At 49.0% G+C, this 25742-nt stretch overlaps 11 protein-coding genes across 11 annotated transcripts; 7 read left to right on the top strand and 4 right to left on the bottom strand.

Annotated features, from left to right (window-relative positions):
• Positions 1 to 598: 598 nt before the first annotated feature.
• COCSADRAFT_78636 (uncharacterized protein) lies at positions 599 to 1315 on the top strand (the record flags this gene model as incomplete). Its single annotated transcript, XM_007696810.1, has 1 exon — positions 599 to 1315. The coding sequence occupies one exon, from the start codon at positions 599 to 601 to the stop codon at positions 1313 to 1315; it is 717 nt and encodes a 238-aa protein (XP_007695000.1).
• A 424-nt stretch (positions 1316 to 1739) lies between these two features.
• Positions 1740 to 6552, bottom strand: COCSADRAFT_166738 (uncharacterized protein; the record flags this gene model as incomplete). Its single annotated transcript, XM_007696809.1, has 4 exons — positions 1740 to 1769; positions 1824 to 6212; positions 6268 to 6407; positions 6522 to 6552. 4 exons carry the CDS (start codon positions 6550 to 6552, stop codon positions 1740 to 1742), a joined length of 4590 nt encoding a protein of 1529 aa, XP_007694999.1.
• A 533-nt stretch (positions 6553 to 7085) lies between these two features.
• Positions 7086 to 8202, top strand: COCSADRAFT_131958 (uncharacterized protein). Its single transcript, XM_007696808.1, has 3 exons — positions 7086 to 7404; positions 7458 to 7878; positions 7928 to 8202. The coding sequence occupies exons 1-3, from the start codon at positions 7211 to 7213 to the stop codon at positions 8147 to 8149; spliced, it is 837 nt and encodes a 278-aa protein (XP_007694998.1). The 5' UTR covers positions 7086 to 7210; the 3' UTR covers positions 8150 to 8202.
• Positions 8203 to 8785: 583 nt separating this feature from the next.
• On the top strand, positions 8786 to 9588 carry COCSADRAFT_341826 (uncharacterized protein; the record flags this gene model as incomplete). Its single annotated transcript, XM_007696807.1, has 3 exons — positions 8786 to 8963; positions 9065 to 9263; positions 9370 to 9588. 3 exons carry the CDS (start codon positions 8786 to 8788, stop codon positions 9530 to 9532), a joined length of 540 nt encoding a protein of 179 aa, XP_007694997.1. The 3' UTR covers positions 9533 to 9588.
• Positions 9589 to 10049: 461 nt separating this feature from the next.
• COCSADRAFT_213728 (uncharacterized protein) lies at positions 10050 to 10277 on the top strand. The gene has a single exon (XM_007696806.1). The coding sequence runs from the start codon at positions 10055 to 10057 to the stop codon at positions 10211 to 10213; it is 159 nt and encodes a 52-aa protein (XP_007694996.1). The 5' UTR covers positions 10050 to 10054; the 3' UTR covers positions 10214 to 10277.
• A 1390-nt stretch (positions 10278 to 11667) lies between these two features.
• Positions 11668 to 13571, bottom strand: COCSADRAFT_106719 (uncharacterized protein). The gene is made up of 2 exons (XM_007696805.1): positions 13290 to 13571; positions 11668 to 13241 (listed from the first exon to the last, which is right to left on the bottom strand). Exons 1-2 carry the CDS (start codon positions 13398 to 13400, stop codon positions 11724 to 11726), a joined length of 1629 nt encoding a protein of 542 aa, XP_007694995.1. The 5' UTR covers positions 13401 to 13571; the 3' UTR covers positions 11668 to 11723.
• A 787-nt stretch (positions 13572 to 14358) lies between these two features.
• On the top strand, positions 14359 to 14848 carry COCSADRAFT_155920 (uncharacterized protein; the record flags this gene model as incomplete). The annotated part of the gene is made up of 2 exons (XM_007696804.1): positions 14359 to 14554; positions 14607 to 14848. 2 exons carry the CDS (start codon positions 14359 to 14361, stop codon positions 14846 to 14848), a joined length of 438 nt encoding a protein of 145 aa, XP_007694994.1.
• A 3031-nt stretch (positions 14849 to 17879) lies between these two features.
• Positions 17880 to 19495, bottom strand: COCSADRAFT_213715 (uncharacterized protein). Its single transcript, XM_007696803.1, has one exon. The coding sequence runs from the start codon at positions 19423 to 19425 to the stop codon at positions 17971 to 17973; it is 1455 nt and encodes a 484-aa protein (XP_007694993.1). The 5' UTR covers positions 19426 to 19495; the 3' UTR covers positions 17880 to 17970.
• A 562-nt stretch (positions 19496 to 20057) lies between these two features.
• COCSADRAFT_155918 (uncharacterized protein) lies at positions 20058 to 20981 on the top strand (the record flags this gene model as incomplete). Its single annotated transcript, XM_007696802.1, has 4 exons — positions 20058 to 20134; positions 20191 to 20197; positions 20278 to 20581; positions 20635 to 20981. 4 exons carry the CDS (start codon positions 20058 to 20060, stop codon positions 20979 to 20981), a joined length of 735 nt encoding a protein of 244 aa, XP_007694992.1.
• COCSADRAFT_106707 (uncharacterized protein) lies at positions 20977 to 22483 on the bottom strand. Its single transcript, XM_007696801.1, has 5 exons — positions 22312 to 22483; positions 22142 to 22254; positions 22075 to 22085; positions 21626 to 22010; positions 20977 to 21571 (listed from the first exon to the last, which is right to left on the bottom strand). The coding sequence occupies exons 1-5, from the start codon at positions 22324 to 22326 to the stop codon at positions 21319 to 21321; spliced, it is 777 nt and encodes a 258-aa protein (XP_007694991.1). The 5' UTR covers positions 22327 to 22483; the 3' UTR covers positions 20977 to 21318.
• Positions 22484 to 22643: 160 nt separating this feature from the next.
• COCSADRAFT_32439 (uncharacterized protein) lies at positions 22644 to 25605 on the top strand. The gene is made up of 2 exons (XM_007696106.1): positions 22644 to 25001; positions 25055 to 25605. Exons 1-2 carry the CDS (start codon positions 22729 to 22731, stop codon positions 25293 to 25295), a joined length of 2514 nt encoding a protein of 837 aa, XP_007694296.1. The 5' UTR covers positions 22644 to 22728; the 3' UTR covers positions 25296 to 25605.
• The last annotated feature ends 137 nt before the right edge of the window (positions 25606 to 25742 follow it).

Below are 25742 nucleotides of genomic sequence, written 5' to 3'. Positions count from 1 at the left end.
AGTGTGAACCACCACAATTGTAATAGAACGATTCCAAGAGCAGCACATACACATCTAGTGGTCAATGTTAATAATTATCTTCTTGGGGAACTTATGGCTTTATCCTCTGTGAATGCAATATATTGTTACGGTCAGTCAATAAGTTCTTTACAAGTAGTTTCTAGATTGTTTAGTGAGCAGCTTGGAAAACGTAGTCGAGAAACTCTATCTGAATTTTCCAATTCCGCTTAATTTAAAAATTAAAATCATTAAGCAGTATACCAAAACCATTGCGGTCTCATTGGCACCAGCATGTTGCGCTCAGAGATGCCACGCTAGCAATCCGTTACGTCACCCCACTTTGTTCCGATCGCAAGAACGACTCATCTGTGCACCCTGTCACGCGATTTCGACCAAAAAGTCTCGTGATACCCTCAATCCTTCTCCCCGATACTAGAATCCTTCAATGCTTACACGTCGAATACAAAAACTCTCCTCTTACCGAACAATCAGTACTAAAAAAATAACCTTCAGCCCCGTCAGCCACATACGCCACCAACAACCCATATTCCAACAACACCGAGCATACAACAGCAGTAACAACACCGACAAAAGCACAATGCTGCACTCAGCCACCGAATCCGCGAAAAAAATCTTCGCCCCAACCTCCAACTCCGAGGACCCAGGCCACGCAACACAATACACAAAAGGCGCCCTCGACCGCGCAGACCTGCTCCCCTCCCCCACCAACCAATTCCACAAATGGTTCCAAGAAGCCCAGTCAAACAACGTCTACCAACCCGAAACCGTCACTTTTTCCACTGCCGAGCTCCCCTCCGGCAAAGTCTCCGGCCGCGTCGTCTACATGAAGGAGCTCGACGATCGCGGCTTTGTCATCTACTCGAATTGGGACACGAGTCGCAAGGCTGGCGATGTGAGAAGTAATCCGCACGCTGCGCTGACTTTTTACTGGCGCGAGCTCGAGCGCCAGGTGAGGGTTGAAGGGCGCACTGAGCGGCTTACGGATGAAGAATCACAGGTTTACTACGATACGCGGATTCGGGGTTCGCGGATTGGGGCCTGGGCGAGTCGGCAGAGTAGTGTCATTGAGAGTAGGGAGGAGTTGGAGAAGCAAGTAGAAGAGGTGGAGAAGAGGTTTGAGGGGAAAGACAAGATTCCTGTACCGGAGTTTTGGGGCGGGCTGAGAGTTATGCCTGAGGTGGTGGAGTTTTGGCAGGGAAGGCCGAGTCGGTTGCATGATCGGTTTGTGTATAGGAAGGTTGGGGGAGAAGGAATAAAGGATGCAGAGTGGAAGATTGAAAGATTGAGTCCTTAGGTACGGAAGTAATGATTGATGCTATTTACCTTCATTTTGCGCTTTCATTTTCTTCTGTTAAAATGGGTTTCATTATCCTTACCCCTCTTCCAATACCCAGCTTGGCCATACTCGAGAATACAGACCCTCACTCAATTACTGTGACGTAAAACTTGCTATTCAGTGTTTTTGCAGCAAGTTTCATCTAGCATTTACCGCTTGTATTGGGGTTCCGATTTTACCAATGGGAGTTACATAGCAACAGCCTGTTCATTTTTGATAGCCTACACTAGACTTTGGACACTTTTACGCCAAATATCCAGAAGAAAAATTGAAATCAAATACAAGAAGGAAATCAGGGGCTCCATAGATAGGGCCCTGGAAGTTTAAATAACCCAGAAAACGTGACAATCATTCAAATGGAATTCGTCTAATATCAACACATTTACTCTGCGTCTGACTCTGCTTCCGCAGTCTATAATATGGTTAGCTATCTTTATCATTAAGATCCGTTATGGAAACTGCTTACATTGTCGTGGAAGTTCGTTCCGTGTGTTGTCTCGTTGATGTAACCCTTTCTTATGACAAAGTCACCAAAGTGCTCGCCCTCATTCCTCTCCTTGGCATATTGTTTGATCAACGGCTTCATAATCTCCAGAATCTCATCTTCCTTGATTGAGCTCCTGTAGAGCTTGTTCAGCCTTTGACCGTGGTAACCACCACCAAGGTACATGTTGTACGCTCCGTAAGCCTTGCCGACGAACGCAACCTCGGCGAGCCAAGGACGCGCGCAACCGTTAGGACAACCTGTCATACGCATGACAATGCTGTCTTGTCGGAGGCCAGACTCTTCAAGTGTTCCCTCAAGCTTAGTGATGAGCTCGGGTAGGTAGCGTTCTGACTCAGCCATAGCGAGACCGCAAGTTGGGAAGGCAACGCAAGCCGAACTAGACAGTCTCATTCCAGAGAAGTTTGTGTTGTCGAGTTTCCACTTTTTGAGAAGTTCCTTCATCGCTGGTAGGTCTTCATCTGCAACGTTGGCCAATATCAGATGTTGGTTACCAGTGAGACGGAACTCGCCCTTGTGTGCCTTGGCTACCTCTACGAGACCAGTCTTCATTGGGAATTCAGCAGTGTCCTCGATACGGCCATTTTCAATGAAGAATGTGAAGTGGTTAAGACCAAGCTCATCCTTTTGCCAGCCGAAGGTATCAATGTTGCTCTGGAACTTGAAAGGCTTGGGCTCCGAGAACTTTTGACCCCAAAGATCCTCAACCTTTTGGATGAAAACGTCTAGGCCCATGTCATCAATGGTGTACTTGAGACGGGCGTGCTTTCGGTTCTTGCGGTCGCCGTGATCGCGCTGGACAAGCATGATCTTTTCGCAAACAAGATGCACTTGATCAGCTGTGACGTAGCCAAACATGGATCCAGTACGTGGGTATGTCTTCTTGTTGTTATGTGTCACACCCATACCACCACCGGCAAGCACGTTGAAGCCTTCGAGGTTTCCATCTTCACCCTTGATAGCAATGAGACCAATGTCGTGAGCGTACACATCGGTATCGTTGTGTGGAGGGATAGCGATAGTGATCTTGAACTTTCGAGGAAGGTACAGAGGACCATACAGCGGCTCGTGGTCTTGAACAGCCTCACCAGCGATCTTGCGCTTCTGTTTCGTTTCATCGTCCTCGAGCCAAATCTCGTGATATGCCGTTGTAGAAGGAAGAAGGTGGTCGCTGATCTTCTGCGCGTAGCTGTGGACCTGACCATGGTACTTGGACTGCGTAGGCAGAGAGCTGCACATGACGTTTCGGTTAACATCACCGCAAGCAGCAATGGTGGTCATCAAAGCCTTGTTGATGGCCTGCATAGCAGGCTTGAGCTTGCCCTTGACGACACCATGGAACTGGAATGTTTGTCGGGTGGTCAGCTTCATAGTCTCGTTACCAAGCGTGCTGCTAATCTCGTCCATTTGTAGCCATTGCTTAGGCGTAGAAACACCTCCAGGAAGTCTGCATCGGATCATGAAAGAATAAGCTGGCTCAAGACCCTGGGCCTTGCGCTGATCGCGGAGGTCACGGTCATCTTGCATGTAGGTACCGTGGAACTTTGTGAGTTGCTGGTCGCTTGCCGAAATGGCACCAGTGCTGGTATCGGCCAAGCCCTCCTCGATGGTACCTCGGAGGTAGTTTGAGGCAGCCTTCATATCTTCGTTGGTAAGCGGCGCGGGCTCTTCTGGCAGGTTCTCAACATTAGAGACACCTAGCTTCTCCCAGAGCTTCGGCTCCCACTCTGCGTACGCGGTCTGGTAAGCATCTGGATCCTGGTCATCTCCAAGACCACAGTCGACTAGAGGCTTGCCACCTAGGGTAAGAAGACGAGCGTGGAGGTCCTTTGCAGGCTTGTTGTAGTAAATCTTGTCCTCCTTGCGTGGCCAGTAATGGCTGTCACCAAGACCGAACACACCAAAGTTTACTGTCGCAAGATCCAGGTCAGTGGAGTCCTTGACAGCTTCCCAGAAGGCTCGGCCATTCTGAGGGAATTCTCCCTGACCAGCTACACTGGTCATCAAGACGACATTCTGCTCATTGGGAAGATCCTCAAGTGGGAAGTCGTCCATCGCCATGACAATGGTCTTGAGTCCTCTAGCCTTTCCTCGGTTTCCTAGCCTCTTTGCCAGATTCTCAGCGTTGCCATTGTCGGAAGCGAAGAGAACTGTAAGTGGGTCGCCTTGAAGACCTTCGAGTAGTTTGCTATACGCATCCTTGGCCTTGCGCTTCTGCAACTGCCTGACTTCGGTTCCGTAGGATCCAGAGAGGTTGGATGCGAACTCGGGGTGTCGCTTCATGACCTGCGACATATAGTTGTCGCGAGAGAGGAACTCCTCCAACTCTTTCTTGATGCGCTCAGAGTCCAACTTGAAGTTTACTTCGCCCTTCTCCTCAGCCTTGGGGTCCCATCGGTAGAGTGGCCAGTATCCCAGATCAACGGCCTTCTTAGTCTCTTGCAGAACAGTCAGAGGAGTGTCATTTTCCTTCTCGTATGGCAGATACGCGAGGACAACGGAGGGGCCGTTGAACTTGTCGGCTTCGATCATGGCCTCCAGAACCTGAGTGTAGGAACTGTATACCGCAACTGATGCAACATACGCGTTGCCGAAATTCATAGCGTATAGCCCAATGTCCTTCTTCCGCCTTGCAGCATCAGCAGCAGCGCGCTCCGAGTAAGGGGTAGAGTCAATGATGAGCATATTGACGTTCTCGCCAGATGCTAACACATGGTGTACACCAGAGTTTCCGAGGTCGTAAGCCCAAGCATCAGACCCAATTAGCCAAGGTGATTCCTTGTAGAACAATTTCTTGGAAGAAAGTAGCTGACTGGCAATAGGCGAACCATCAGTACTTAAGCGGGCGATGACTTCAGAAGCCAGTTCATTGGCCTTGTCTGTGTCATCAGCGCTAAGAGCCCATTTGGAGAGCCATTGCTGCGGCGCTTGAGTGATGAACTTGTTGTCTTTGGAAGCAGTAGCGGCCTCTTCAACAAATCGCTTTCGGTGCTCCTTGCGCGCAACGAGCGATCCAAAGCCATACTCTGGGGTAGATGCGAGTTCGTTGGAGATACCAGCGTGCTGTGATCCCAGCTGATTAGCTACGTGGAGTTTCTCACCAAAAACTTGGTTCAGGATTTTGATGTAGGCGTTCTCCAGTGCTGGTTGCTCAATTTTGGTAGGCTGTGCCTCGGGCCCATCAAGGTTACCAATTACAAGGTTCTGAACAGGTGTTTCACTCATGAGGTTCTGCCAAACGCCGCGCATTGCCTGTGAAACAGTCTCCTCGTTAATGTAGCCCAATTGGTATCCGACAACCGTGGGGGATGCACCGCCAGTCGCCTTGAGCGACATGAGAACATCGAGCAACACGGGACCCCACCTAGTAGTCTTTCTCCGAACTTGCTCGATCACAGCGATCCTCTTAAGCGAAGAAGGCAGCATAGGAGCAAGTGATGAGCCCAACCACGGGCGGTACAACCGAGCTGTGATAATAGCCGTGTTGGCATATGCTTTGGTCTCATCAACACTGTCCAACTCAGTAGCAAAGACAGCGGTGTCGGCACCAAACAAGAAAATAGCAGCCTCCTCGTTGCCTGTACCTGAAAAGGCAAAGGCGTCGTAGCTTCGTCCAGTAGCATCCCTTATGGTTGCCCATATTTGTGTGGCGAATCGGTAGATGTCTTCCGAGGAAACAGGCTTTGATATTAAGGACTCAACAGTGGTGGCGGAGGACACTGATGCGGCGCTTGTGCTAGCCTCGCGTTGTGATGATCCGGAAGAAGAGTCACCTCGCTGGCTGTTTCTTTCCGAAACCGGAAGCGACTTGCTTTGGTCTGGGGCAGCGGCCAGTGCTGACGTAGGAGCGGCATTGACGGCCTGGCTGCGAGCGAAACTCAAGGAAGGAGTCCTGCCATCATCTGCGTATAGCGAGGTTTCCTGGGACTTTGAATTTTGGAAGGCCGCCACAGCATCCATGTCAATGACACTCCGGACCAAAGCTGCATCTTCCACCTCTACTGTCTTCCTGAATGCGCTCGCGCCAGAGTCGAAGAAGTGAATGACACCCTTGCCTGACTTGATGGCCAAGGCATGTGCTGTGAGGGCAAGATCTTGCAACTCCTGTAGAGTTTCAGACTGAATGAAGGCAAAGCCAGACTGCCTGATGGAAGTGATGTCGGAGAAATCCGGGTAGCCTGAAGGCGCTACCGATACATGTATGACGACGGGGTATTGAGCGAGTTTGTAGAGGTGGGGTATCGACTTGACAAGAATGGAGGAAGTTGTGGTCACGCTGGTGAGTTTGCCCGCTCGAATGGGCTGGAAGACTGAGAGGAGCGGGTCGGCATTTTGGCGGACGGTTACGACCTGAGGAAGAATGAGTCAATTGCGGTATGTGAAATTGGTGGTTGTTCTAGCATACCTCTGGAAGTGTCTTGGACACAACGCTAGGCGCGTTGTGCTTTTGGAGGCCCTTCAAGGCCTCTGAGAACTCGGACTCGGTCGAGAGGGAAGGAACGACCGACACAATTACGTCGGAGGCCTGGTGGGCGATTCGGGCCACTGCAAACGAATCGAGTTAGTATGAATCATGCCAAAAAAGTAAAAAGTGAGTGTTCCCAATGGGGAGTGTTGGGGTAGAACAATGGTGGGGCGCGTGGTTGCGGGGGAACATACCGGCCTCTCCTGCAGTCGAAATCGAGCCCATGTTGACTGCAGCGTTGCAAAGTAGACAGTAACAACGAGGGAATGATTATGTGGGAGACGAGCAGTTGTAATAGTAGTCGAGCTTCGGGCCGTCGGCGACAGTCCTCATAATCAGCGACAGCGGCAGTGGAAAAATTCCCTTTAAGAGGTCATGACAAGGTACGCCGAAAGCACGCAATATTTTAGTGCAATTCAGCGTCTGGGGCGACGTCGGACAGACGACGAATCAGATGCGGGTAGATTGTAGCTCGGGGTACCTGATCCGACTAGGCTGGGACGGCAGACTCGAGGCGAGGCTATAGCCGGCGTCATCTGTCAAATTCCTATCCGCAGAGCGGCCCTGGGAGGATGGGAGTGCCGTATCTTCACCGTCAGTACAATTCGCCATGGCATGCTTACTTTGCCCTGCGTTGAGTGGTCGGCCGGCGCCTATGGCGCTAGACCGTATTTGGACGTACCGAGGATAGTAGCCGTTATCGATAAGCGAGGGTAGCCAACCTCCACCTGTTCGGCTTGCAGGCAGTGCGACATACTGGCATCATGTGGTCTGAAACAGCACAGCACTCTCCGTACGACCAATCGTCGACACGGCTCTCCTCCTCCTGCTTTCGTGACCGCTTTCACCCGTCCCGCATGTCGACATTAGCGCGCCTATCGCAATGAAGTCTGCCTCTCCATTTCCAGATCCCCTCGTCTCCGACACCCCGCTGCCCCTGCATCAGTTGTGCGCCCGTATCAACAACCGCATAACCGCCTTTCTCGACACCCAGAATGTATCCCAACGCGTAAAGAACGTGCAGAAGCAGACACAGACGTCGCTGCAAGTGCTCGCTGAGGCCTTGGACCGCTATACGTGCGTCTTGATAATGTGGGGCCCATATGCCTATCTGGCTGACACCCATCTAGTCTCCCTGAACTCTCTCTATCCTATAATGGCGGCAAGGACTGTCTCGTCCTGCTCATACTCTATCTCTGCGCCATACACCGCCGCGGCTTGACCAAATCTGCGGATACCTCATCCAGCCCTGAGACCGTCGTGCAGTGCGTTTACATTCAAGACGCGCATCCCTTTCCCGAGGTCGAGGAGTTTGTCGCGCACAGTAGCAAGATATATTCGTTGTCTCTCTTGGAATATGCGAAACCCATGAAAGCCGCTTTTGCCGACTATCTGCGAGACCAGCCCTCCGTCAAGGCGATACTCGTCGGAACCCGTCGGACCGACCCCCATGGCGAACACTTGAAGCATTTTGATCCAACTGATTCAGGATGGCCTGTATTCGTGCGGATACATCCGGTCATAGACTGGCATTATGCTGAGATATGGACAGTATGTGCACATTCATTTTGACTCGCTCTACCTGGCTGACACTGTACAGTTTATACGGTACCTCAACATACCGTACTGTTCTCTCTACGATCTTGGGTACACCTCATTAGGTGGGACCACTGACACACATCCCAACCCGAAGCTAGAGCAGCAATCACCTCCACAACAAACACTGGAAGTTGAGAGTGAAAATGGGACATCCAAGCCCAAGTTTAGACCAGCGTATGAGCTGATGGATGATTATGAAGAGCGACTGGGGAGGGATAAATAGACATCAAAACGCATAAGCGATTCGTATCTATACGTTTTCATATGCGAAGCATCATTAATATATAGATTTTCGCATTATTCCACGCCCCTAGCATGAACATTGCATGACACTCGTGCTTTCGAAAGGACTCAGAGAACGCAGCTATCACAGTGACCTCTACCACCATATCCAACTATCAAACATCCAGATTGGCCATGCAGTGGAAGTTATAGCCTGATGATGGATTTGCCATGGTTGACTTTTGTGCTCGCCAATTTTCAGCAATCACGCAATTGTTTTCCAGATACGCTCCAGTGACCTCCATCCAGGTTACACACCGTAATCAGCAGCAAACAGTACCCAAAGCAACGATTGGTATAGTTCATCTAATTCTGCATATCATAGTAGAGGCTAATGCATAGGATGTATGCAGTAATATATTGGCAACATATCTGCCATTCCATAACTAGCAAACGAAGAGTTAGGCCACAGACGTGGTAAATGTAGCATTTAGTTCCTAAAATGGTAAGCATTCCCTTTGATATATTACCGAATCTACTATAAGAGGTTACTGTCTTGCCTGGAATGAATCTGAAGAACAAGCGATCACATATCAGCACAGCGCTGAAGTAGATTTTAAATTACCAGATACTCATCATGACTTTCTTAATTTCTTTCTTCATCACTATCTTACTCGCACTCAACCACCACGCAACCGCCTTCCCCGCCAAACTCCACGAACTCATCCCCGGCCCCGGCCTCCCCAGCCTCGTATCCTTGAACCTGACCACATCCGACATCGTCAATCTACCTCTGCCCATCATCATACCCACAGGTAAACCCTCTAATATAGCCCTATAACTCGCACATATATACAAAGACTGTCAAAATAACCAATCCAAGATTTTCGCTCAGGCCAAGAACCTCCCCAGAGAGGACCCCGAAAAGATCCTCAATGCGGACCCGAAGACGCATACACGAACGTCGACAGTCTTATCACTTGCTACAAGTATATACACAGACTGGGTACTGAGTTCTGCGAGTTCAGGCTGCACGAAGTGAAGACGTTGTGTCGTATTGGGGGTGTTGGTGTTGTTGGGATCGGGATTGGGAAGGAGGTTGAGAGGAGTTATTGGTGAGTTTTTTTTTGCGATCAAGTTTTCTAACGCATACCCCGCATGTAGAGATATGGAAGATGTTTTTTTTTCGGTGCGGGTGGCTGATGTGTTTTGGATGGATAGTTCAGATGTTGCGTTGGGGCTTCTTACTGTTATCGATGGCTGTACGAGACCCGACCAGAGTGCTGCGGGCTTTGCTGCTGCGAATGGAAATGGGGATATTATAGTTGGGGGGACAAGAGTGGATTATGTTATCCATATAAAGGTCATGGCAGCATGGGGTTGATTTGGTTTTGTGTACCTTGATGACGGTAGAAGATGATATGGTGGTTTTTACGCGAGCGAGATGTTTTTTGGATTGTATCTACGGTGTTTATGAGAGTTTTATGGCTTGATTGTTGTCTCATGTGATATTGTTACATTCTCAAGACACTTAAATATTTAATGGTTTTGTATTGACTGCTATTTTGGCTATCCAACGTAGAGTAGATACAGGAGATTTCTTATGATTCGAAATATTCAAATGAGGAGAAAGTTTTTGGAAAGCTTCTTTAGTACTAAAACTCAAACATCATTAGAATAGTATCAGAGATAAAAGATGATATTCCTTTGCTCAAAATAAAGAGGATTTTCAGTTTGTTACATTCTTATTTAGCGAGGAGAAAGAGATTTAAACCCTTAACTACTAGGTCTTCTTAGGCAAGTGGGACAAGAACAAAAAGCAAAAGACAATTACGCCGTCTCTCTCCCTGAAGTGTAGTACACGTTGTTGTGGAGCACTTATCACCTCCTGCTGGGCGGGTGCTCGATGCATAAAATAATTGTCTTATTCAACTCTGAAGAGTATCCAGGCATTCAGGTTGGTGCTTTATGTATCTGTTGTTATTATTGTTGTTTCCCTTTTCCATACCTTACATTCTATCCATGTTTTAGTACACTCCGGGCCTTCTCTTACCTTACTCGCTGATTACTCCACCACAATATCTCTGCCGATCCCAGACCTGCACATGACCACTTCACGTTATATTGAGATTCCCTCAAGAAGACGATCTTTTTGGACTTGCTGTACCTGCCTCTTCTTTACTAGAGAATCTATTCACTGCATAACCATTCACGCAGATATAAGTGGATATTTTTACGAAAATGCTAATTGTTATGGGTCTCTCTATGCAAAATGACGTGGCCCAAGTAAAGCGGAAGCATGATATTCGTTGAAGGTTATTTAACAATTAGGCCGATTATTCAGTTAAACAGGGTCTCAACCACCAATCGGTAATCAAGTACCGAGATCATTGCTTGATAGATACTCAATTTGGCAGTGTATGCGGGGAAGAAAAACTTCTTGTAGCAGATATATTATACCTGGTAACCAGCTTCCTATACAGTGAACCAAGAGTTTTACAAAGTCATTAGCATACTTATTTTAGGCAATGCCCTAGGGATCCTGATTAGCGAAACCACAAGATGTAGGGCTTTGGTCGCCCAATCATGTAGTGTTCCGCTGCAAATTTGTGCAGTTCATGCAAACAGTAGGTCCGACTGTGGCGGTGTTCGGATGCTTGGTGTTTTTTTCCGGCATAGTTTGTGATCCTAACAAATGACGACAAGACTCACTACTGCAAATGTCCTGCAGGCAAGGACATGCGTGCAAATGCATTGCCAACTGGTATAACCCAATATGTTGAATCATTAAAGGAAACTCCGAGCAGTGGCAATTATTGACCTAACAGGGTTGTTCGCAACAGACGAGCTGCGGAGGCATTGAAGCTTGATAGTCATGTGACTCGATAGTATCCACGTGGAAACCTTGAACGGGGTCTATAAATTCGGAGCTGTTACCAAGCCACCCTGTTCGATGGTAAAAGCGAAAGGCTTTGGTCAACAACCAAGCATTGAGGCGTGTCCCTTGTGCTAAACATGTGTCGCTCCAGAGTTCAGGGCTGATGCGGGCGGGTCGGTTAGGCCTTGGCCACTAAGATCGATCGCCTGCGTCCCGCGGCCCACACTACCTTTTACTCCACAAGGCGCAGACGTGCGTTAGCGTATAGCTAGGCAATGCAGTTCCGCCTCCATCAGGTTGTGGGGTCCTATGCCCCAATCGCGGACTATCGTACCGCATGCAAACGTAAGACACGGCGGACAAGGTTTGGATTGGCTTTCGCGATAATGGCTCATCGGATGTGTTTGGTTCCAGAGCCTTTGAGAAGAGGGCTTCCCGTCATCCCTTTCGCATAATGAAGGACATTTGGGTGTTTGAACGATTTATTTGCGAGGTCCATATTCTCATTGCATCTCACATTTCCTCAGTGCTTATGTTGGTAAAGACCCAAAGTTATACTTATAACGTCTAAGGCTCTGGTCTACTAAATTATATGCAACTGTAGTTGGAAAATACTGGAAATGAATTTTAAACTACAGATTCTGGGAATACAAGATCAAGAATCTTTCTCATGATCGTAGTGATGCGCAGCTGATGGCTATTTGCTGTCGGCTTTCTTATGGTCAAAGTAGTGATACGCAACTAGTGGTGAATCGCTGTCACCATATGCGTTTCCGCCATAGTTCAGATACCCCTCGGCGCCCTTGTAAGGAATCAACGCAATATCCTTGTAGTCACCAAACACCCAAGCGCTCTGCATGCCCATAATCATATGCGGGATAATGTGACAATGCAGCATCCAAACTCCTGGGGCCTCGACACGTATTCTCCAGGCCCTCCACGAATGCACCTCTCCAGCCACACCCTTGGGAGCGTACCGGTGCAACATAGTAGTATCACGTAGAACAGGGTTGTAGTTTGCTAGCTTCTTCTCATGCTCAACAGGGTCATATTTGCCCTTTCCGGTTCCGGCATCGTAGTAGTGCTTGCCGTGGAGATGCATAGGATGATGATCCACCCCGCTGTTGTTGTTGACTAGACTTCCTGTGTTTTCGAGGATGATCTCAAGGACCTCTCCAAGCTTGGCAGGCCAAGTAAGAGTATATGGGTCCCAGTCGTTGTTTGCGAGTGCCGCAGTGTAGTTTGGCATGGCGATCGGCCCATTCTTGTAAATATCTACCAGGTATGGGGGGCTGTTTTCCGGAGCATTTTCTGTCCAGTTAAGGCCGTCCATTTGCCAAACGATTGAGCCTTTCATGATTTGTTGATTGGTGATGTGTACGCGTCGCGTCACCTCAGATGCCTTTGGGAAGTTGTTAGGGACCAAAGGCTCTAATGCGTACTCGAGGAAGTCGTATGTGTTGTTAGAGAGAACAAGAGGATTTGTCATAGGCCGAGTAGTAATCTGATTTCCGTTGATGCTGGGGTAGCGCAGAATGCCAAATCCAGTGTAGACAGCAGGTCGGTCTTTCGTCTCAAACTGGATGTAGTAATCAGTCTTGCCTGAGGCCTCAAGCTCCGCTACCGTCTTTGCACGAAAGAGTGCGTCGAAACGCTGTCCAGTTGCTACTTGCATGTGGTCGATCGGATATGGTTTTGTGTAATGGCCATCTGCTGCAATGACTTCGAAGTCGGAATGGCCCTCGATGGCCAGTGAAACCATAGATATGACCCCCGCACCTATAAATCTAAAGCGGTAGACTTTTCCGGGCTCTACGTCAATAACTGGGAGCTGACAGTCTCCCTGGCCGACCGTTGCATTTCTTGTCACACCAACTCCGTTGATTAGTACCGCATCTACTTCACCAACCCAGACAAATGGGACTGCCGTAAGACCACGCTCCAGTACTTCATCACTCTTCTTGTAGTAGTCTTGGAAGAAGACAAATCGTTCTTCGTCGTACGGAATCGGGGGTAATCCGAAATCCTCAACGATGAGTGGTCCAGTAGCAGAGATGGCTCCCATATGCATATGTGTGTGGTAGAAATATGATCCTGCATCGTCCCATTCGGGGTGTATTTCATAATCGAAACACTTGCCAGGTGCAATTCCCCACTGGCTGACGGGGGATCCGTCACTAAATGGCGCTGTACGTTGAGTGAGACCATGCCAATGCTGAACTGTGTTAGACATAACTTTGAAGATTCGCAACAGCACTCATACCATAGTCGTGTTGTAGTCATCCATGTGGTTGCAGACTCTCACCCAGCTTGTTTTCCCAGCTGGTAGTCGTAGCACCGGTCCAGGGGATGTGCCATTCACCAACACAGACATGCGTTGCTCGCATGCTACATTTTGGAGCTCGTGTGTGACTGAAAGATAGAAATCGGGGTGAAAGCGATCGCCATGGGTGACCACGCCGGTGCCATTCGCGATAGCTGTACCATTGTCACACGGCTCCTCCTTGCCCGCGACTGAATGCGCTGTCGCCAATAATAAACCAATCGCAAGGCGAGAAAGCATCTCAAATGAATGGGTTGGGAAGTGAGAATAATGTGATCAGGATCCACCAGTTATATATATCAAGCACAATCATTATAAATAAAGAGTGCCATAGTTAGCCCTCCACATTCTGAACCCCGTTAGGTACACCTGCCCGTCGATCAGTTTGTTCCGACAGTGGCTCAACGACCCCAACGCTAGTAGCGGCAGGCCAGTGTGTGGGTGCGCCGGATACAGGCGCCCCCCAGAATCCACCGAGGCTGGGCCGACGATCCCGCCGTCTAGCGTGTAGTATCTTCACATCTCAGGTTCTTCAAAATCATGTACTTTACAGATACCTTTTCACAGATACTGAAACTACAACCCATTGTTTCAGTCATGTTGGTCCTGCCTAGAGCATGCAGTTGTTGCACAGTCGTCATATCAAAATCCTGATGTTGTTTAAGTACTGTCTAGTAAGTAAACTTTGAGTTCGGACCGAAAAAACGTCCCGACCTTTGTGCGGTCATGTCGCCACAAGCACCGGTAATTTCCCGAGAAACAGACATGGATGAATTGGGCCGTCATGTTGAGCTAGCAGCCATATGCTTGACACCCAGTGATAGAAGTGTCGCTGCCCCACAAGCTTTGATCTAAACGTTCACCCCCTTATCTTCCCAAACTTCTCTACATATACTACATTCACTCTGCCACAGCATTTACGACAGGTAATTCTTATTATCCACACACTCGTTTCTATTAAACCCCAATCCTACCGAAAGAAATGTTTAAATTAATCGTCGTTTCGTTCATGGCTATGCAAATGTCGGCATTTGCGGCGCCACAACAGCAATCCGGATCTAGCGGCGTGCAAATCACGAGCTTAGAGAAGAATGCTACATCCACCGTCGGCTCTGGAAATGTGGCGGCGGCGGGTAATCTCACCCCGTTTGGTGATATCGGCGTTGGCTGCGGTATCAACTGGAAGGCAGACACGTCTTACGGAGGTAAGCAGGTCGTCAGATTACGCAATCAACGGGAACTGACACCGCGTGTTAGGCGGACTTCAAGCTGGCTCCAGCGACTTTGGCCTGGGTAGCGGGTTCACCATGACTCCTGGATCCATTCGTATTGGTGCAGGTATTGGAATGAATACGGCGAACGCTAGTGCCAGCATACAGTTCACGGGTTCAAAGAATGGTAGCATAGAGCTCGTTTTCGAAAGCACATCTCCCGTAGTGTGCACACCCGGAACTAAGGATGGCAAGTCCATTGTATCCTGCAAGACGATCAATGCTTAATGCAAAGCTTATACAAGCGTGATGTACCATCGGTCAAGAAGGCCTTGTAAATTTTTACGGGCCTTTAGTGAAGCCGAGCAGTGCCAAATCACCGTTCATTGTTGGATTTTGGCTCTTTGTATCCGAAAACTACCTAATAAGTACATAATATTGGCTGATTATATATATTTGAACTCCTCTTCAATAGAATACTCTTCCACACTAGATCTTGCCTTCATTCATTGTTTAACATGGTCATTCTATATGGGATACCATATTTAAAACAGAACCATAATCTTGGTCGTGGGCCCCACGAAAGCTGTGGGACGACTCAAGTACTTAGTGCCTGTTTACTTCTTCGTTTTCCGTCTCCGTTTGGTTACTCTTCTAGGCTGAGAGCTCCGATAGATGGGAGATAGCTAGCCTCGATCCAGATTAAGACAGGTAACGGAGGGGCTACTCAGTTAGAGCTCTATTTTTGTCCAGATTTTAATCACGTAGTATGCTAGGCTACTAGAATAGCTAGATATTAGGCCTCCGTTTTGCCTCAACAGAGGAAAGGATAGAGCAATTTAGCAACTGACAGATCCTATTCTATGGAATTTAAGAGCGCTGATAAAGCAGAGCACCATTCCATAGCGTTGAGACATTGTTTTTCCAAGCACGATGCTATTTCCAGCCCCTTTTCTAGACGGAGCCGAGATGAGATTCAGCAGATGAAGAACGGAGACAGAGACGAACACGCCCTTACTTAAAGTTCAGCATTCTGACTTGGTGTTGTACGAAAGGAACTTCCCTAGTGAACTATATAGTATGACTACCGTATTGACGGCTTGGGCGAACAAGTCTTGGTTCGATAAAGTCATGATTTAGCTCTGCCTTGAAATAAGTTATAACACACCTATCTCGGTATCGGCGCTGATGCCGAAGAGTTCACTGGATCAGTCAGGACACTTGTCTTGTCGTAGCGGTGCACCAAAGCGATATGGGCTAGATTTTGCTATTTTTGTAGACGCCGTCGAACCGCTACTTTTAGTACCGTTTCGTGTAAACCTTAGGGAAAAAATGCAAGCCTCAAATGGTCGTTATACCGATATGGCCGCCTCTATTAACGCTGCTAACGAAGTCAAACCGTCTAACTTGTATCTCAACGATATGGGTACCATCGACAACAATGATCGCTTCCTAGACAAAACAAAGTTTGAAATAAGCTTTCTCATCTTCTGGCTTACTCCCAGAGTTTCCAGTATTACTCAGTCATACGGTTTTTACTTGACTTCTGGAGCAACTACAGAGTCGATGAGATCATCGCGGGATCTCACGGGATCACAGCCGGCCCACATGTCAGCGCTGCCACAGGCGGGTCGTTGCATAAGGCTTGCATAGTTGTCTGCGTGTGTTTTAATCAATCTGATACTGTCCAATCAGAGTTTCAATTTCTTGCCTTGCGAAGAAACAAATGAGAACTTCTTTGGTAAAGCCGGATTTCCAGCCTTCCGAGCCGTTGCTGCCAGATGTCACAGCTTTCACTAGCTGCGGAACCGATACCACAAATTCAACACGCCGTCTGTGATATGACCAAGGTAACGATGTTCAATCTTACTGAACTTCGCGTGTACTGTCATGTAAGGACTTGGTTGTAAACAAAGGCATTGCTAGTCTCGCGTAGCTTATTTGACGTTATATCTACATACCGTTCTCGACAAGCTCCTTGAGATTCCTTAGGATGGATTTTTGAGAGTTCTCTATGTTGTATTTCTCTAACATTTTCGTTTCCGTTCCGGCGTTTTCTTGGTGAATGGATAGGTCGTGACTATCGCACCATCCTCAGATCACAAAGATAGTTTAATGCTACCTTAAAGGAAACCCGGCCGAATCTTCGTTGCAAAACTCAGTTCAATATATTCTAGTTCCTAACCGGCCTTTTTCTCTTTTTTGTTCAGCCATTTGCTAAGCAGCGAAAACTTGGTGAAGTTGTATGGAGGAACACAAGGATAGTCAAACATGGAGTTATAATGCGATCGGAGAGAATACCAACATATTAGACTGAAACATCTACGGAAAGGCTTAGAAATCGACTCAATTACGGCGTGTAATGTTATTTGCCGTCGGTTCTGGAAAGGACTACTAATTTAACCCCCTGAAAAGGGTCTCGGCCGGGGTGTTCGGAAGAGTAAGATCGTGGGTCTCGGTATCATAGCACCGCTACTGATAGCTTATACTGCAAGGCAAGGATCGAACAAGTGGAGTCGAGTCAAAAAAATTCCCCTCTTCTGATGGGAGCGCAAGTTATCCCTCTGGTGCCTAATCAAATTTTGATATGACATCCAGTTATGCTTCTTAAGAAAATTTGGTCACATTGCTTCCCAACCCTTATAAATGGAATCGGTAACAGATCTTCCAACCAAAGTTTCCGAGTTGACTACAACAAGAGGTTTTGCGTCAAAGTCCGCTTTGAAAACATGGTTGGTGAATCTGTGAGCAAGCAAGCATAGTGATACATGAAAGCTTGGACGTCAATCAGCCTGTTGAGGAACTGACGTCATTTGGAAGATGAAGCTTACTCAATTTTCCAGTTTCGGAAGTCGTGGAGTATTGACGTACGTAAGCGTTAGTTGAATAAAGAGGGAAGCTGCAGATGCTCATTTTACGTACCTATCAAGCCTGCATCCATCCGCGCAATTAAATAACCAACAGATTAGGCACTCGTTTGATTTATTTCTTACAATATTTCCCTAGTAACAACAGGAGTAGACGCTGCAATCCAATAGGTGACTTGTGTTCAAAATTCTAGACCTTATTTTTGCGAACCTGGGTTTGGATGAACCTCGGTAGAGAAAGAGTCCGCAATCGAGTATACTTCAAGATGAGGAGGCGTACTAGCAAGTATATCACACAGTTAAATATAAATCCTATAAAAGAAGCCAATAACACGGTAATCTCAATCTCTGTATTCAATATCCCTCCGGCTAACAACAGCCATTATAGCCTCGCTGTTCAACATGAGTGACGTTAACAGAACCGGAGAGTAAGCATACTATGAGTGATTCTCGTCGCATGATTATCTTGCTTGTTGAACTCAAAGTCATAGAGATTATATCTGAATATTATCATTGTACAGCTCAAATGTTGAGAGCTTGTATCTAATCATCGTTTTCACGAACGGCATCGTCATCTTCTTCTCTCCCACTAATGAAAAAGGCAGAGATGATAGCAGTGAATGCACAGAGACCAGCAAGCACCGCATTCATATTCCCATATCCAATCTTTTCCCGCAGTAAACCGGCAATCAGCGGGCCTACAGTCAGCCCACCGCTCCAGACCATACTGTTGATGCCATACAGTTGCGCATATGGCGCTTGTTCAAACAAGTCTTCGTTTGCTTTGTAGTACTTCTCAACTACGTTCCCTGCTTCGACGATACTGGGGCTATTGATACTTGATAATCCCAGTCCGTTGGCTGCCAACAGGCCAGCGTAGAGCGCAATAAGGTGTGGCTTATCCAGTTCTTCGACAAGATTTGACTCGGTAGGAAGGCGAAGTAATATAAGAGTGGGTATGAGCCAGGTAAATCCAAGGAAAGCCATTGGTTTCGTACCATAGTGATCAACACACCATCCGAAAACAGGTCCAAGAAGAAAGTCGGCACCGCCGAGCGGCAGGAAGAGAAGCCCGGCTTTTAGACTATTGAAGCCAAATTGTTCGGAAGCCACTAGAGGGATTGTAGCGTCGAAGGACCCTAGTAGTAGAGCCTGCATGAAGCCAACCCAGATGGAGGCTAATAGGGCGGGGTCGCGTAGGAGCATGAGGATGGGGAAATTGCGGGTGAATCTATTTGCTGGCTTGGAAAGATGGTAGCGATCATCTATGACGGTACGGCTGGGCAAGAGGGGTGTTTCCTCGGTGTTTTCTTGAGTGCTATCCGGATCATGGACTGTTTCTGATTTTGGGCTAGAGTACTTTGCTGCAGCTTTCGTCTCTACCATGAGTACTCTGAGGATGAAGTCTATTCCGATCAATCCAAGGCCCATTCCAAAAACGCCCGTATATCCAGTTTTCGCGTAGAGTACTCCGCCAGCAATGGGTGAAAATAGCCCAGCCACAGAAATGAAACTGAACAAGGTGCCCATGGTTTTTCCCAAGTTCTCTTGTCCTACCGTCTCTATGACAATAGCGATACCAATGGTCCAGACAACGCCTCCAGAAGCACCCTGCAGAATTCTCGCAATAGCAAGGACGGCCACACTACGTCCCAGAGCGAGCAGGACAGTAGATAAAAGGAGCATTATGAGTCCTAAAAGGAACGGTAGTTGTCGAGAGTTGGAGAATTTATCAGCCAATACTCCGGCTATTGGGGATGCGGCACAAGACGCGGCTGCGTACACCGCAAGCAGATACGATATCGTACTTTGTATCTGTGAATCGGGCATATCGATACGATCTTTTAGCAGAAAAGGTAGTACGGGAACGATAAGTCCGTAGAGGAAGAGATCCACAAATGCTCCCGTGCCGACAGTGAAGACGACGAAGAATGGGTGAGATCGCCAATTGAGCCCGGGCGGCGCTGAGGAGCTTTTGAAGCCTATTAGGCTGAGCATATTCGATATGAGGTCTAGCTATGAGATATGGAGATATAAAAGGTTGAAGTAAAGTCGTAGTAAATTCTAGATGATTTCCGAGTTGTCGGTAGCCGCAGGATGTTTCCAATAAAAGTTTCCACATAAGGCCCGGATCTCCGAACGTACATACTGACGTCAACGTCCGAGCCAAGCCAATTACTATCCGAGTTCCTAGCATCCAGGGGACAAAAAAGAGGAACAAATTCGAGATATTACCATCAATCAAAAAGGAGCATTCGCCGATAAATAGAATTTGAAATTCTGTGTTTTATACGGCCAAATATCGACAAAGTGAGAGTTATCCATGGTGACTGGTGCATGAAGGGTGTTGGCATAAACATACACAAGTTCCTCCTCTCAGGCTTATAGTGGTATCTATTCACACAGTATAATGATGCGAATTGCTACAAAGCTACTCCCTCAAATAGTGTACCAATGTGATGCGGGCACGGACCAGTGCCAATTTTCTGTGGAGGCGGTGTTACTCTCACGTGACCGTATAGCCTAGCGTACTTGGCATGCATGCTGAATCTAGGGTGTGGATAGCTTCACGTCTCGTTTGGAGCAACCACGCCAAAACCGAACTTCTCTCTCACCGCAGTCGCCTCAAGATGGCGGACAAGATGGAAGGCGTACTAATGGGTGGCAGTCTTGTAGATCCTAGCAAATACCCCGTTCCCATCGAAACGTAAGTGCGATCATGCCGAAAAGGTAGGTCCCTATGATGCTAATACAGAATTATAGAATCTATGTGAGTTTAGGGCTACGACGCGCGCGTACCGGCGACTCTATCCGCGTCGCCTGAAACGGCTCGAGTGCTAACAATAATAGGTCAACAACCTCGAGGAGCGTGTCAAAATTGATACCATGAAACAAGCCTTAACCCGTGTGTTCCAATACTATGGGCCGATTCTCGACGTGATTGCGAAGAGCAGTCTGAAGCGCAAGGGACAGGCATTCATCGTGTTTGACAGCGAGAAGGCAGCGCTGGAGGCTGTGGAGGAGATGAATGGATTTGAAATGTACGGAAAGGTCATGAGAGTCCATCGGGCCAAAACACACAGCGACGAAACGGTCAAGCGGAAGGCGCCCGATATGTTCGAGGACCACAAGCGGAAGCGACTGACACTCAAGGGTACGATCCGCACCTTTTCGATACGTCAAGTGTTCTATGCTAAACTCTTACAGATTTTAAGCGTGCCGAAGAAGACGCGAAAGCGCAAGCCAATCCCGTCGCCGCCGAGAAGCCTCGCGCCGCCAAAACTGGAGCTGCCGCCGTCCCCGACGAATACGTGCGACCCAACAAGACGCTCTTTCTGCAGAACATCCCCCGCGACGTCGACGAGGACGACCTTACGACCATATTCGAGCGCTTCGAGGGCTTCAAGGAAGTGCGCCTGGTATCAGTCAGGGCTGTTGCCTTTGCCGAGTTTGAAAACGAGCAGTTTGCGATTACGGCAAAAGAGGCAACGGCGAATACCCCGATCGGCGCTGAGGGCAAGCCTATGAAAGTCACGTACCAGCGACAGCAGTAGGTTATTGCATATGGATTTATTGCTTCTGAGTTTATGCTTTTATGATACCTCGTTCAACAATGAACACCAGATGCGGGCCGACACAATAGATGTCCTGTTGTCTGAACGCTTACTATGGCAATATTATGATACAATACTTATGTCCCCTCTAGAGAAGACAAAGAAGAGCACAGTTGGATCGATATGATCTCCTGGGATGAGAAGGCTGTAACTGCATACTGGGAAGCTGAGACTTTCAAGAAGGAATACCGCCAACTGCAAGCTGAGTCGATCAAGGAAACAGAGGTCGCAACAGAGGAAGGGGTCAATCTCACAAAGGCAAGCGACGGCTGAGTGCTCAGAAAATGACGTCCTCGTTGTCCTCGTCGCCAAGCACGTCCTTGGTCTCGACAGCCTGCTGGGGCGCCTGGGTCTCCGCCTCCTGTGCTTGTTTTTTCTTTGCGACCCTTTCTGCTTCTTCCGCTGCAGCATCATTCTGCTTCTTCTTGGAGACCTTTTTCAGGCGGTAAAACTCTTCTCGATCCAGCTCATCCAGCTCGGAGTTGATGTATTTGATGGTGTTTTCGGTGCGGGGAATAATGACGTGCTCACTGGTAGTCGTCAGCTTGGGCAAATATTTTAGCATGCAGGTGGGCGACACTCACATAGCGTTGACACGGCGGTTGACAACCTTAATTACCTCATCCAATATGACGAAGGCTGTCTGCAGACTGGCCAGCTCTACTAGCGTTTCAACGGCTCTAGCATATGTCTCTCTGCACCTCTGCACTTGCTGACCACCCTTGCCCAATCCTGTCAAGGCGAAGTCGTTGTTCTGCTCGACGGTGAAGCTCTCGAATTGCGGGAGGAAAACACCAGACACATTCTCTTGCTTGGTGCGCACGCGGAAGCGCGCTTGCTTTGCAGATTCTTGGATTTGGTAGCCAATGTCACCGCCAACTGCATACGTGACTTCGGCGAGGGAGAAGGCAGCGACCTGCATGACTCTGCCCATCTTGCGCTTGGCCTCATCGATGCGGCGAGTGATTTCTAAAAAAGCGTTTCAGCTACATTGGGGGACAGTGGTGCGGACAAGTGATAGGCGTCGTCGTACCTCGGAAACGTCTAGTAATGGTCAGCAGAGCTTCGGAAACATACATAGGGCAGAGGATGAGGCGCACTTTGTCAGGGCTTCACTCTTTCGCTTCAGCAGATCATGGCCAGTCTGGGCACCCTTGAGCTTGCTTTTCATCATACCCAGCGACTGCCGGGTCGCGAAGACGGCCTCTCTCGCCTGAGGGTGGAGTTAGCCTGGGTAGCTACTATCTGGTTGCGATAGTGGACGACATACCCCACTGCCGGACATGGCTGCAGCTCGGCGCGGTAGTGTAGGATGGGGCTGAAGCTGGAGTTGGAGGGGCTGTAGAAGTGCTGACGAAGCGACGCAAATATAGACGGTGTGGTGGGATGTCTCGGGGCCACTCAGGCAGGCGCAGTCGGCGTACAGTGAATGGGACGGAGCGTGACGCAGCTATGCCGGGAAGCTACCTCAGACGAGCCCGTGCACCCGCGCCTGCCAACTCTACCAGAGTGGGCCATGCAGCTGCGCGCCCTGATTGGGCGCAGCCAAACGCTGACCGCTCGGACTCCATCGCTCTTGCCCTCAGAACTTTAACCCGGCGACACGCTTCATCAGCCCGTCGTGTCCCGAACCCCTTCACCTTCCTGCCCATCGTGGGCCTCTACACGCCCTGGCACTGGCGCAACAATGCCCGGCGAACTCCTCAGGACCGTGACCGCGAGTCTCTCGCGGCCCACCAAGCGCAAGATGGAGCCCTCGACCGACCTTTTCCTCATCACCGACCAGGACGTCGCGTACGAACAGGACATCCAGCGCAATGCCGGCAGTGTCAAGCCATGGCTCGACTACTACAGCTTCAAAAAGTCACGTGGGAGCATCCTGGAGCAGGCCTTTGTGCTCGAGCGCGCAGTCACCACGCTCCCGCGCTCCTACAAGCTGTGGAAGCTGTACCTCGAGTTGCGGACAAAGCACCTTGCCAACAAGAACCCGGCCAAGTTCGCGCCCCACTACGTCAAGGTCAACGCCCTTTTCGAGCGTGCCCTTGTCCTGCTGAACAAGATGCCGCGAATCTGGGAAATGTACCTCAATTTCCTCATGCAGCAGCCGCTCGTGACCACTACCCGCCGTACCTTCGACCGAGCATTGCGCGCCCTCCCCCTGACCCAGCACAACCGCATCTGGGCCTTGTACCGACCCTTCGCGACGTCTGCATCCGGCGAGACGGCTGTCAAGATCTGGCGCCGGTACATGCAAATCCACCCCGAAGATGCTGAGGACTTCATTGAGCTCCTCAAGGACATGCGCAAGTACACCGAGGCTGTCAAAAAGTACATGGAAATCCTCAACAATCCTCGCTTCAAAAGCAAAGAAGCAAAGGGGCCTTTCCAGTTCTGGACTGAGATGATTGATCTTATCATCGACCATGCTAAGGAAATCGATACCAGCGACGACAGTGGCATCGACGTTGAGAAAATTATCCAGAGCGGCATCACCAAGTTTCCTGATCAGCGAGGTATCCTGTGGGTCGGTCTGGCACGTTATTGGATGCATAAGGGCGAATACGAAAAAGCGCGGGACGTCTTCGAAGAGGGTGTCACTACAGTCATGACTGTGCGCGATTTTTCAGTCGTTTTTGACACATACGTGGAAGCCGAGGAAACCATGATTGGTATCAAGCTGAACGAGGCCGCCGTCCGGTCCGAGAAGGGCAAAATCGACGAGGCCGCCGACGCCGACCTTGATATCAGAATGGTTCGCTTCGAATCACTGATGCAAAGAAGACCGTTCCTACTCAACGATGTCATGTTGCGACAGAACCCGCACAACGTCATTGAGTGGGAGAAGCGCGTTGCGCTATGGGGCGACAATAAGAAAGAGGTGGTACAGACATACACCGATGCCATTGCCGCGATCAACCCCAAGAAGGCAGTTGGCAAGTTCCACGAACTCTGGACCAACTACGCCAAGATTTACGAAGCCGGTGGTGACCTTCAGAATGCGCGCGTCATTATGGAGAAGGCCGTCAAGGTGCCCTTCAAGTCCGTTTCCGAGCTGGCTGAGATGTGGTGCGAATGGGCAGAGATGGAGCTCCGCAACGAAAATTTCGACAAGGCCGTTGACATCATGGCCAAGGCTACGCAAGCACCAAAACGATCCAATGTCGACTACTTTGACGAATCGCTTTCTCCACAACAGCGTGTACACAAGAGTTGGAAACTGTGGAGTTTCTATGTTGATCTTGTCGAGAGTGTCAGTACTTTGGAAGAGACGAGAAAGATATATGAAAGGATTTTCGAGCTTCGAATTGCTACACCGCAGACAATTGTCAACTACGCCAACTTGTTGGAAGAGAACAAGTACTTTGAAGACTGTTTCAAGGTATACGAGCGTGGATTGGATCTTTTCAGCTATCCTGTCGCTTTCGAGATCTGGAATCTTTACTTGACCAAAGCCGTCGACCGAAAGATTGGCATGGAGCGACTACGGGATCTGTTTGAACAGGCTGTCGAGGACTGCCCGCCAAAGTTCGCCAAGGTACTGTATCTCATGTACGGTGCCCTCGAAGAAGACCGTGGTCTGGCCAGGCATGCCATGCGCATCTATGAACGTGCTACACGCGCCGTAGCAGATGAAGACAGGATGGAAATGTTTAATTTCTACATCACCAAGTCGGCATCCAACTTTGGTCTTACTTCTACACGACCAATTTACGAGCGCGCCATTGCCGCTCTGCCCGACGCAGAAGCCAAGGAAATGTGTCTCAAGTTTGCTGAGATGGAGCGACGTCTGGGAGAAATTGACCGAGCGCGAGCCATCTACGGTCATGCCAGTCAGTTCTGCGATCCGAGGACAAACCCCGAGTTCTGGAAGAAGTGGGAGTCTTTCGAAGTCCAACACGGAAATGAAGACACCTACAAGGAGATGCTGCGCATCAAGCGGAGTGTCCAGGCTCAGTACAAGTACGTACTACTTCTCCCAAGGATGCTGAGACGCATTGCTAACATATATACAGTACCGATGTCAATTTCATCGCTTCCCAAGCTGTTGCCCGCGGCCAGCAAAACGGTGCAGCCGCCAACGAAGACGGGACCGCAGACCCTGCCGACGAAGATGCAATGGCTGCCCTCGAACGTCAAGCTCGTGCACCCGCTGGCTTTGTCGCTGCTAGCACAGGCCCGCAGGGCGGCAACATCAAGCCTGCCGAAGAGCCAACAGCGAACCCAGACGCGATCGATCTCGACGACGATCTATGATTCACGACCGGTGGTTTGGGTTGGGTGGATTCAGGATGAAGATTTGCATTTCGACGGCGTTATATCCATGGCTACCTTGCTGCTCTAGCACATTCCTATTATCTTTGCGTGTACCGTAGGTTTGACCCAGTGTCGGTCTCCCTTGCCTCGTCCTCGCTTTTGAGGTTTCGACAGTCTGGTCTTTGCGCTTTCTTTTTCCTTTCGACTTCGATCGATACCTGGACACAAAACGTTGTTCTCTATCTTGTTCTTTTTTTTGCATATATGGCGTTTGTCGTTTGTTGAGAAATGGGGGGTTGACAAAAAAAAAGGAAAGACCGCATTCTTGCAGCCGTGCTTAAACCCCCCTAAAGGAGAGAGACACAGAGACAGACTCGTTTTCCTATGTCATGTTCGAGAAGGCACAAATTTGCCGGCTTCTCCACTTGCAGAGTTTCAAAGCTTTTT

This window comes from Bipolaris sorokiniana (genome assembly GCF_000338995.1).
Source record: "Bipolaris sorokiniana ND90Pr unplaced genomic scaffold COCSAscaffold_1, whole genome shotgun sequence".
NCBI classification, from domain to species: Eukaryota; Fungi; Ascomycota; class Dothideomycetes; order Pleosporales; family Pleosporaceae; genus Bipolaris; species Bipolaris sorokiniana.
The sequence above is the reverse complement of the archived record's forward strand: the minus strand, read 5'-3'. Positions and strand labels throughout refer to the sequence as shown.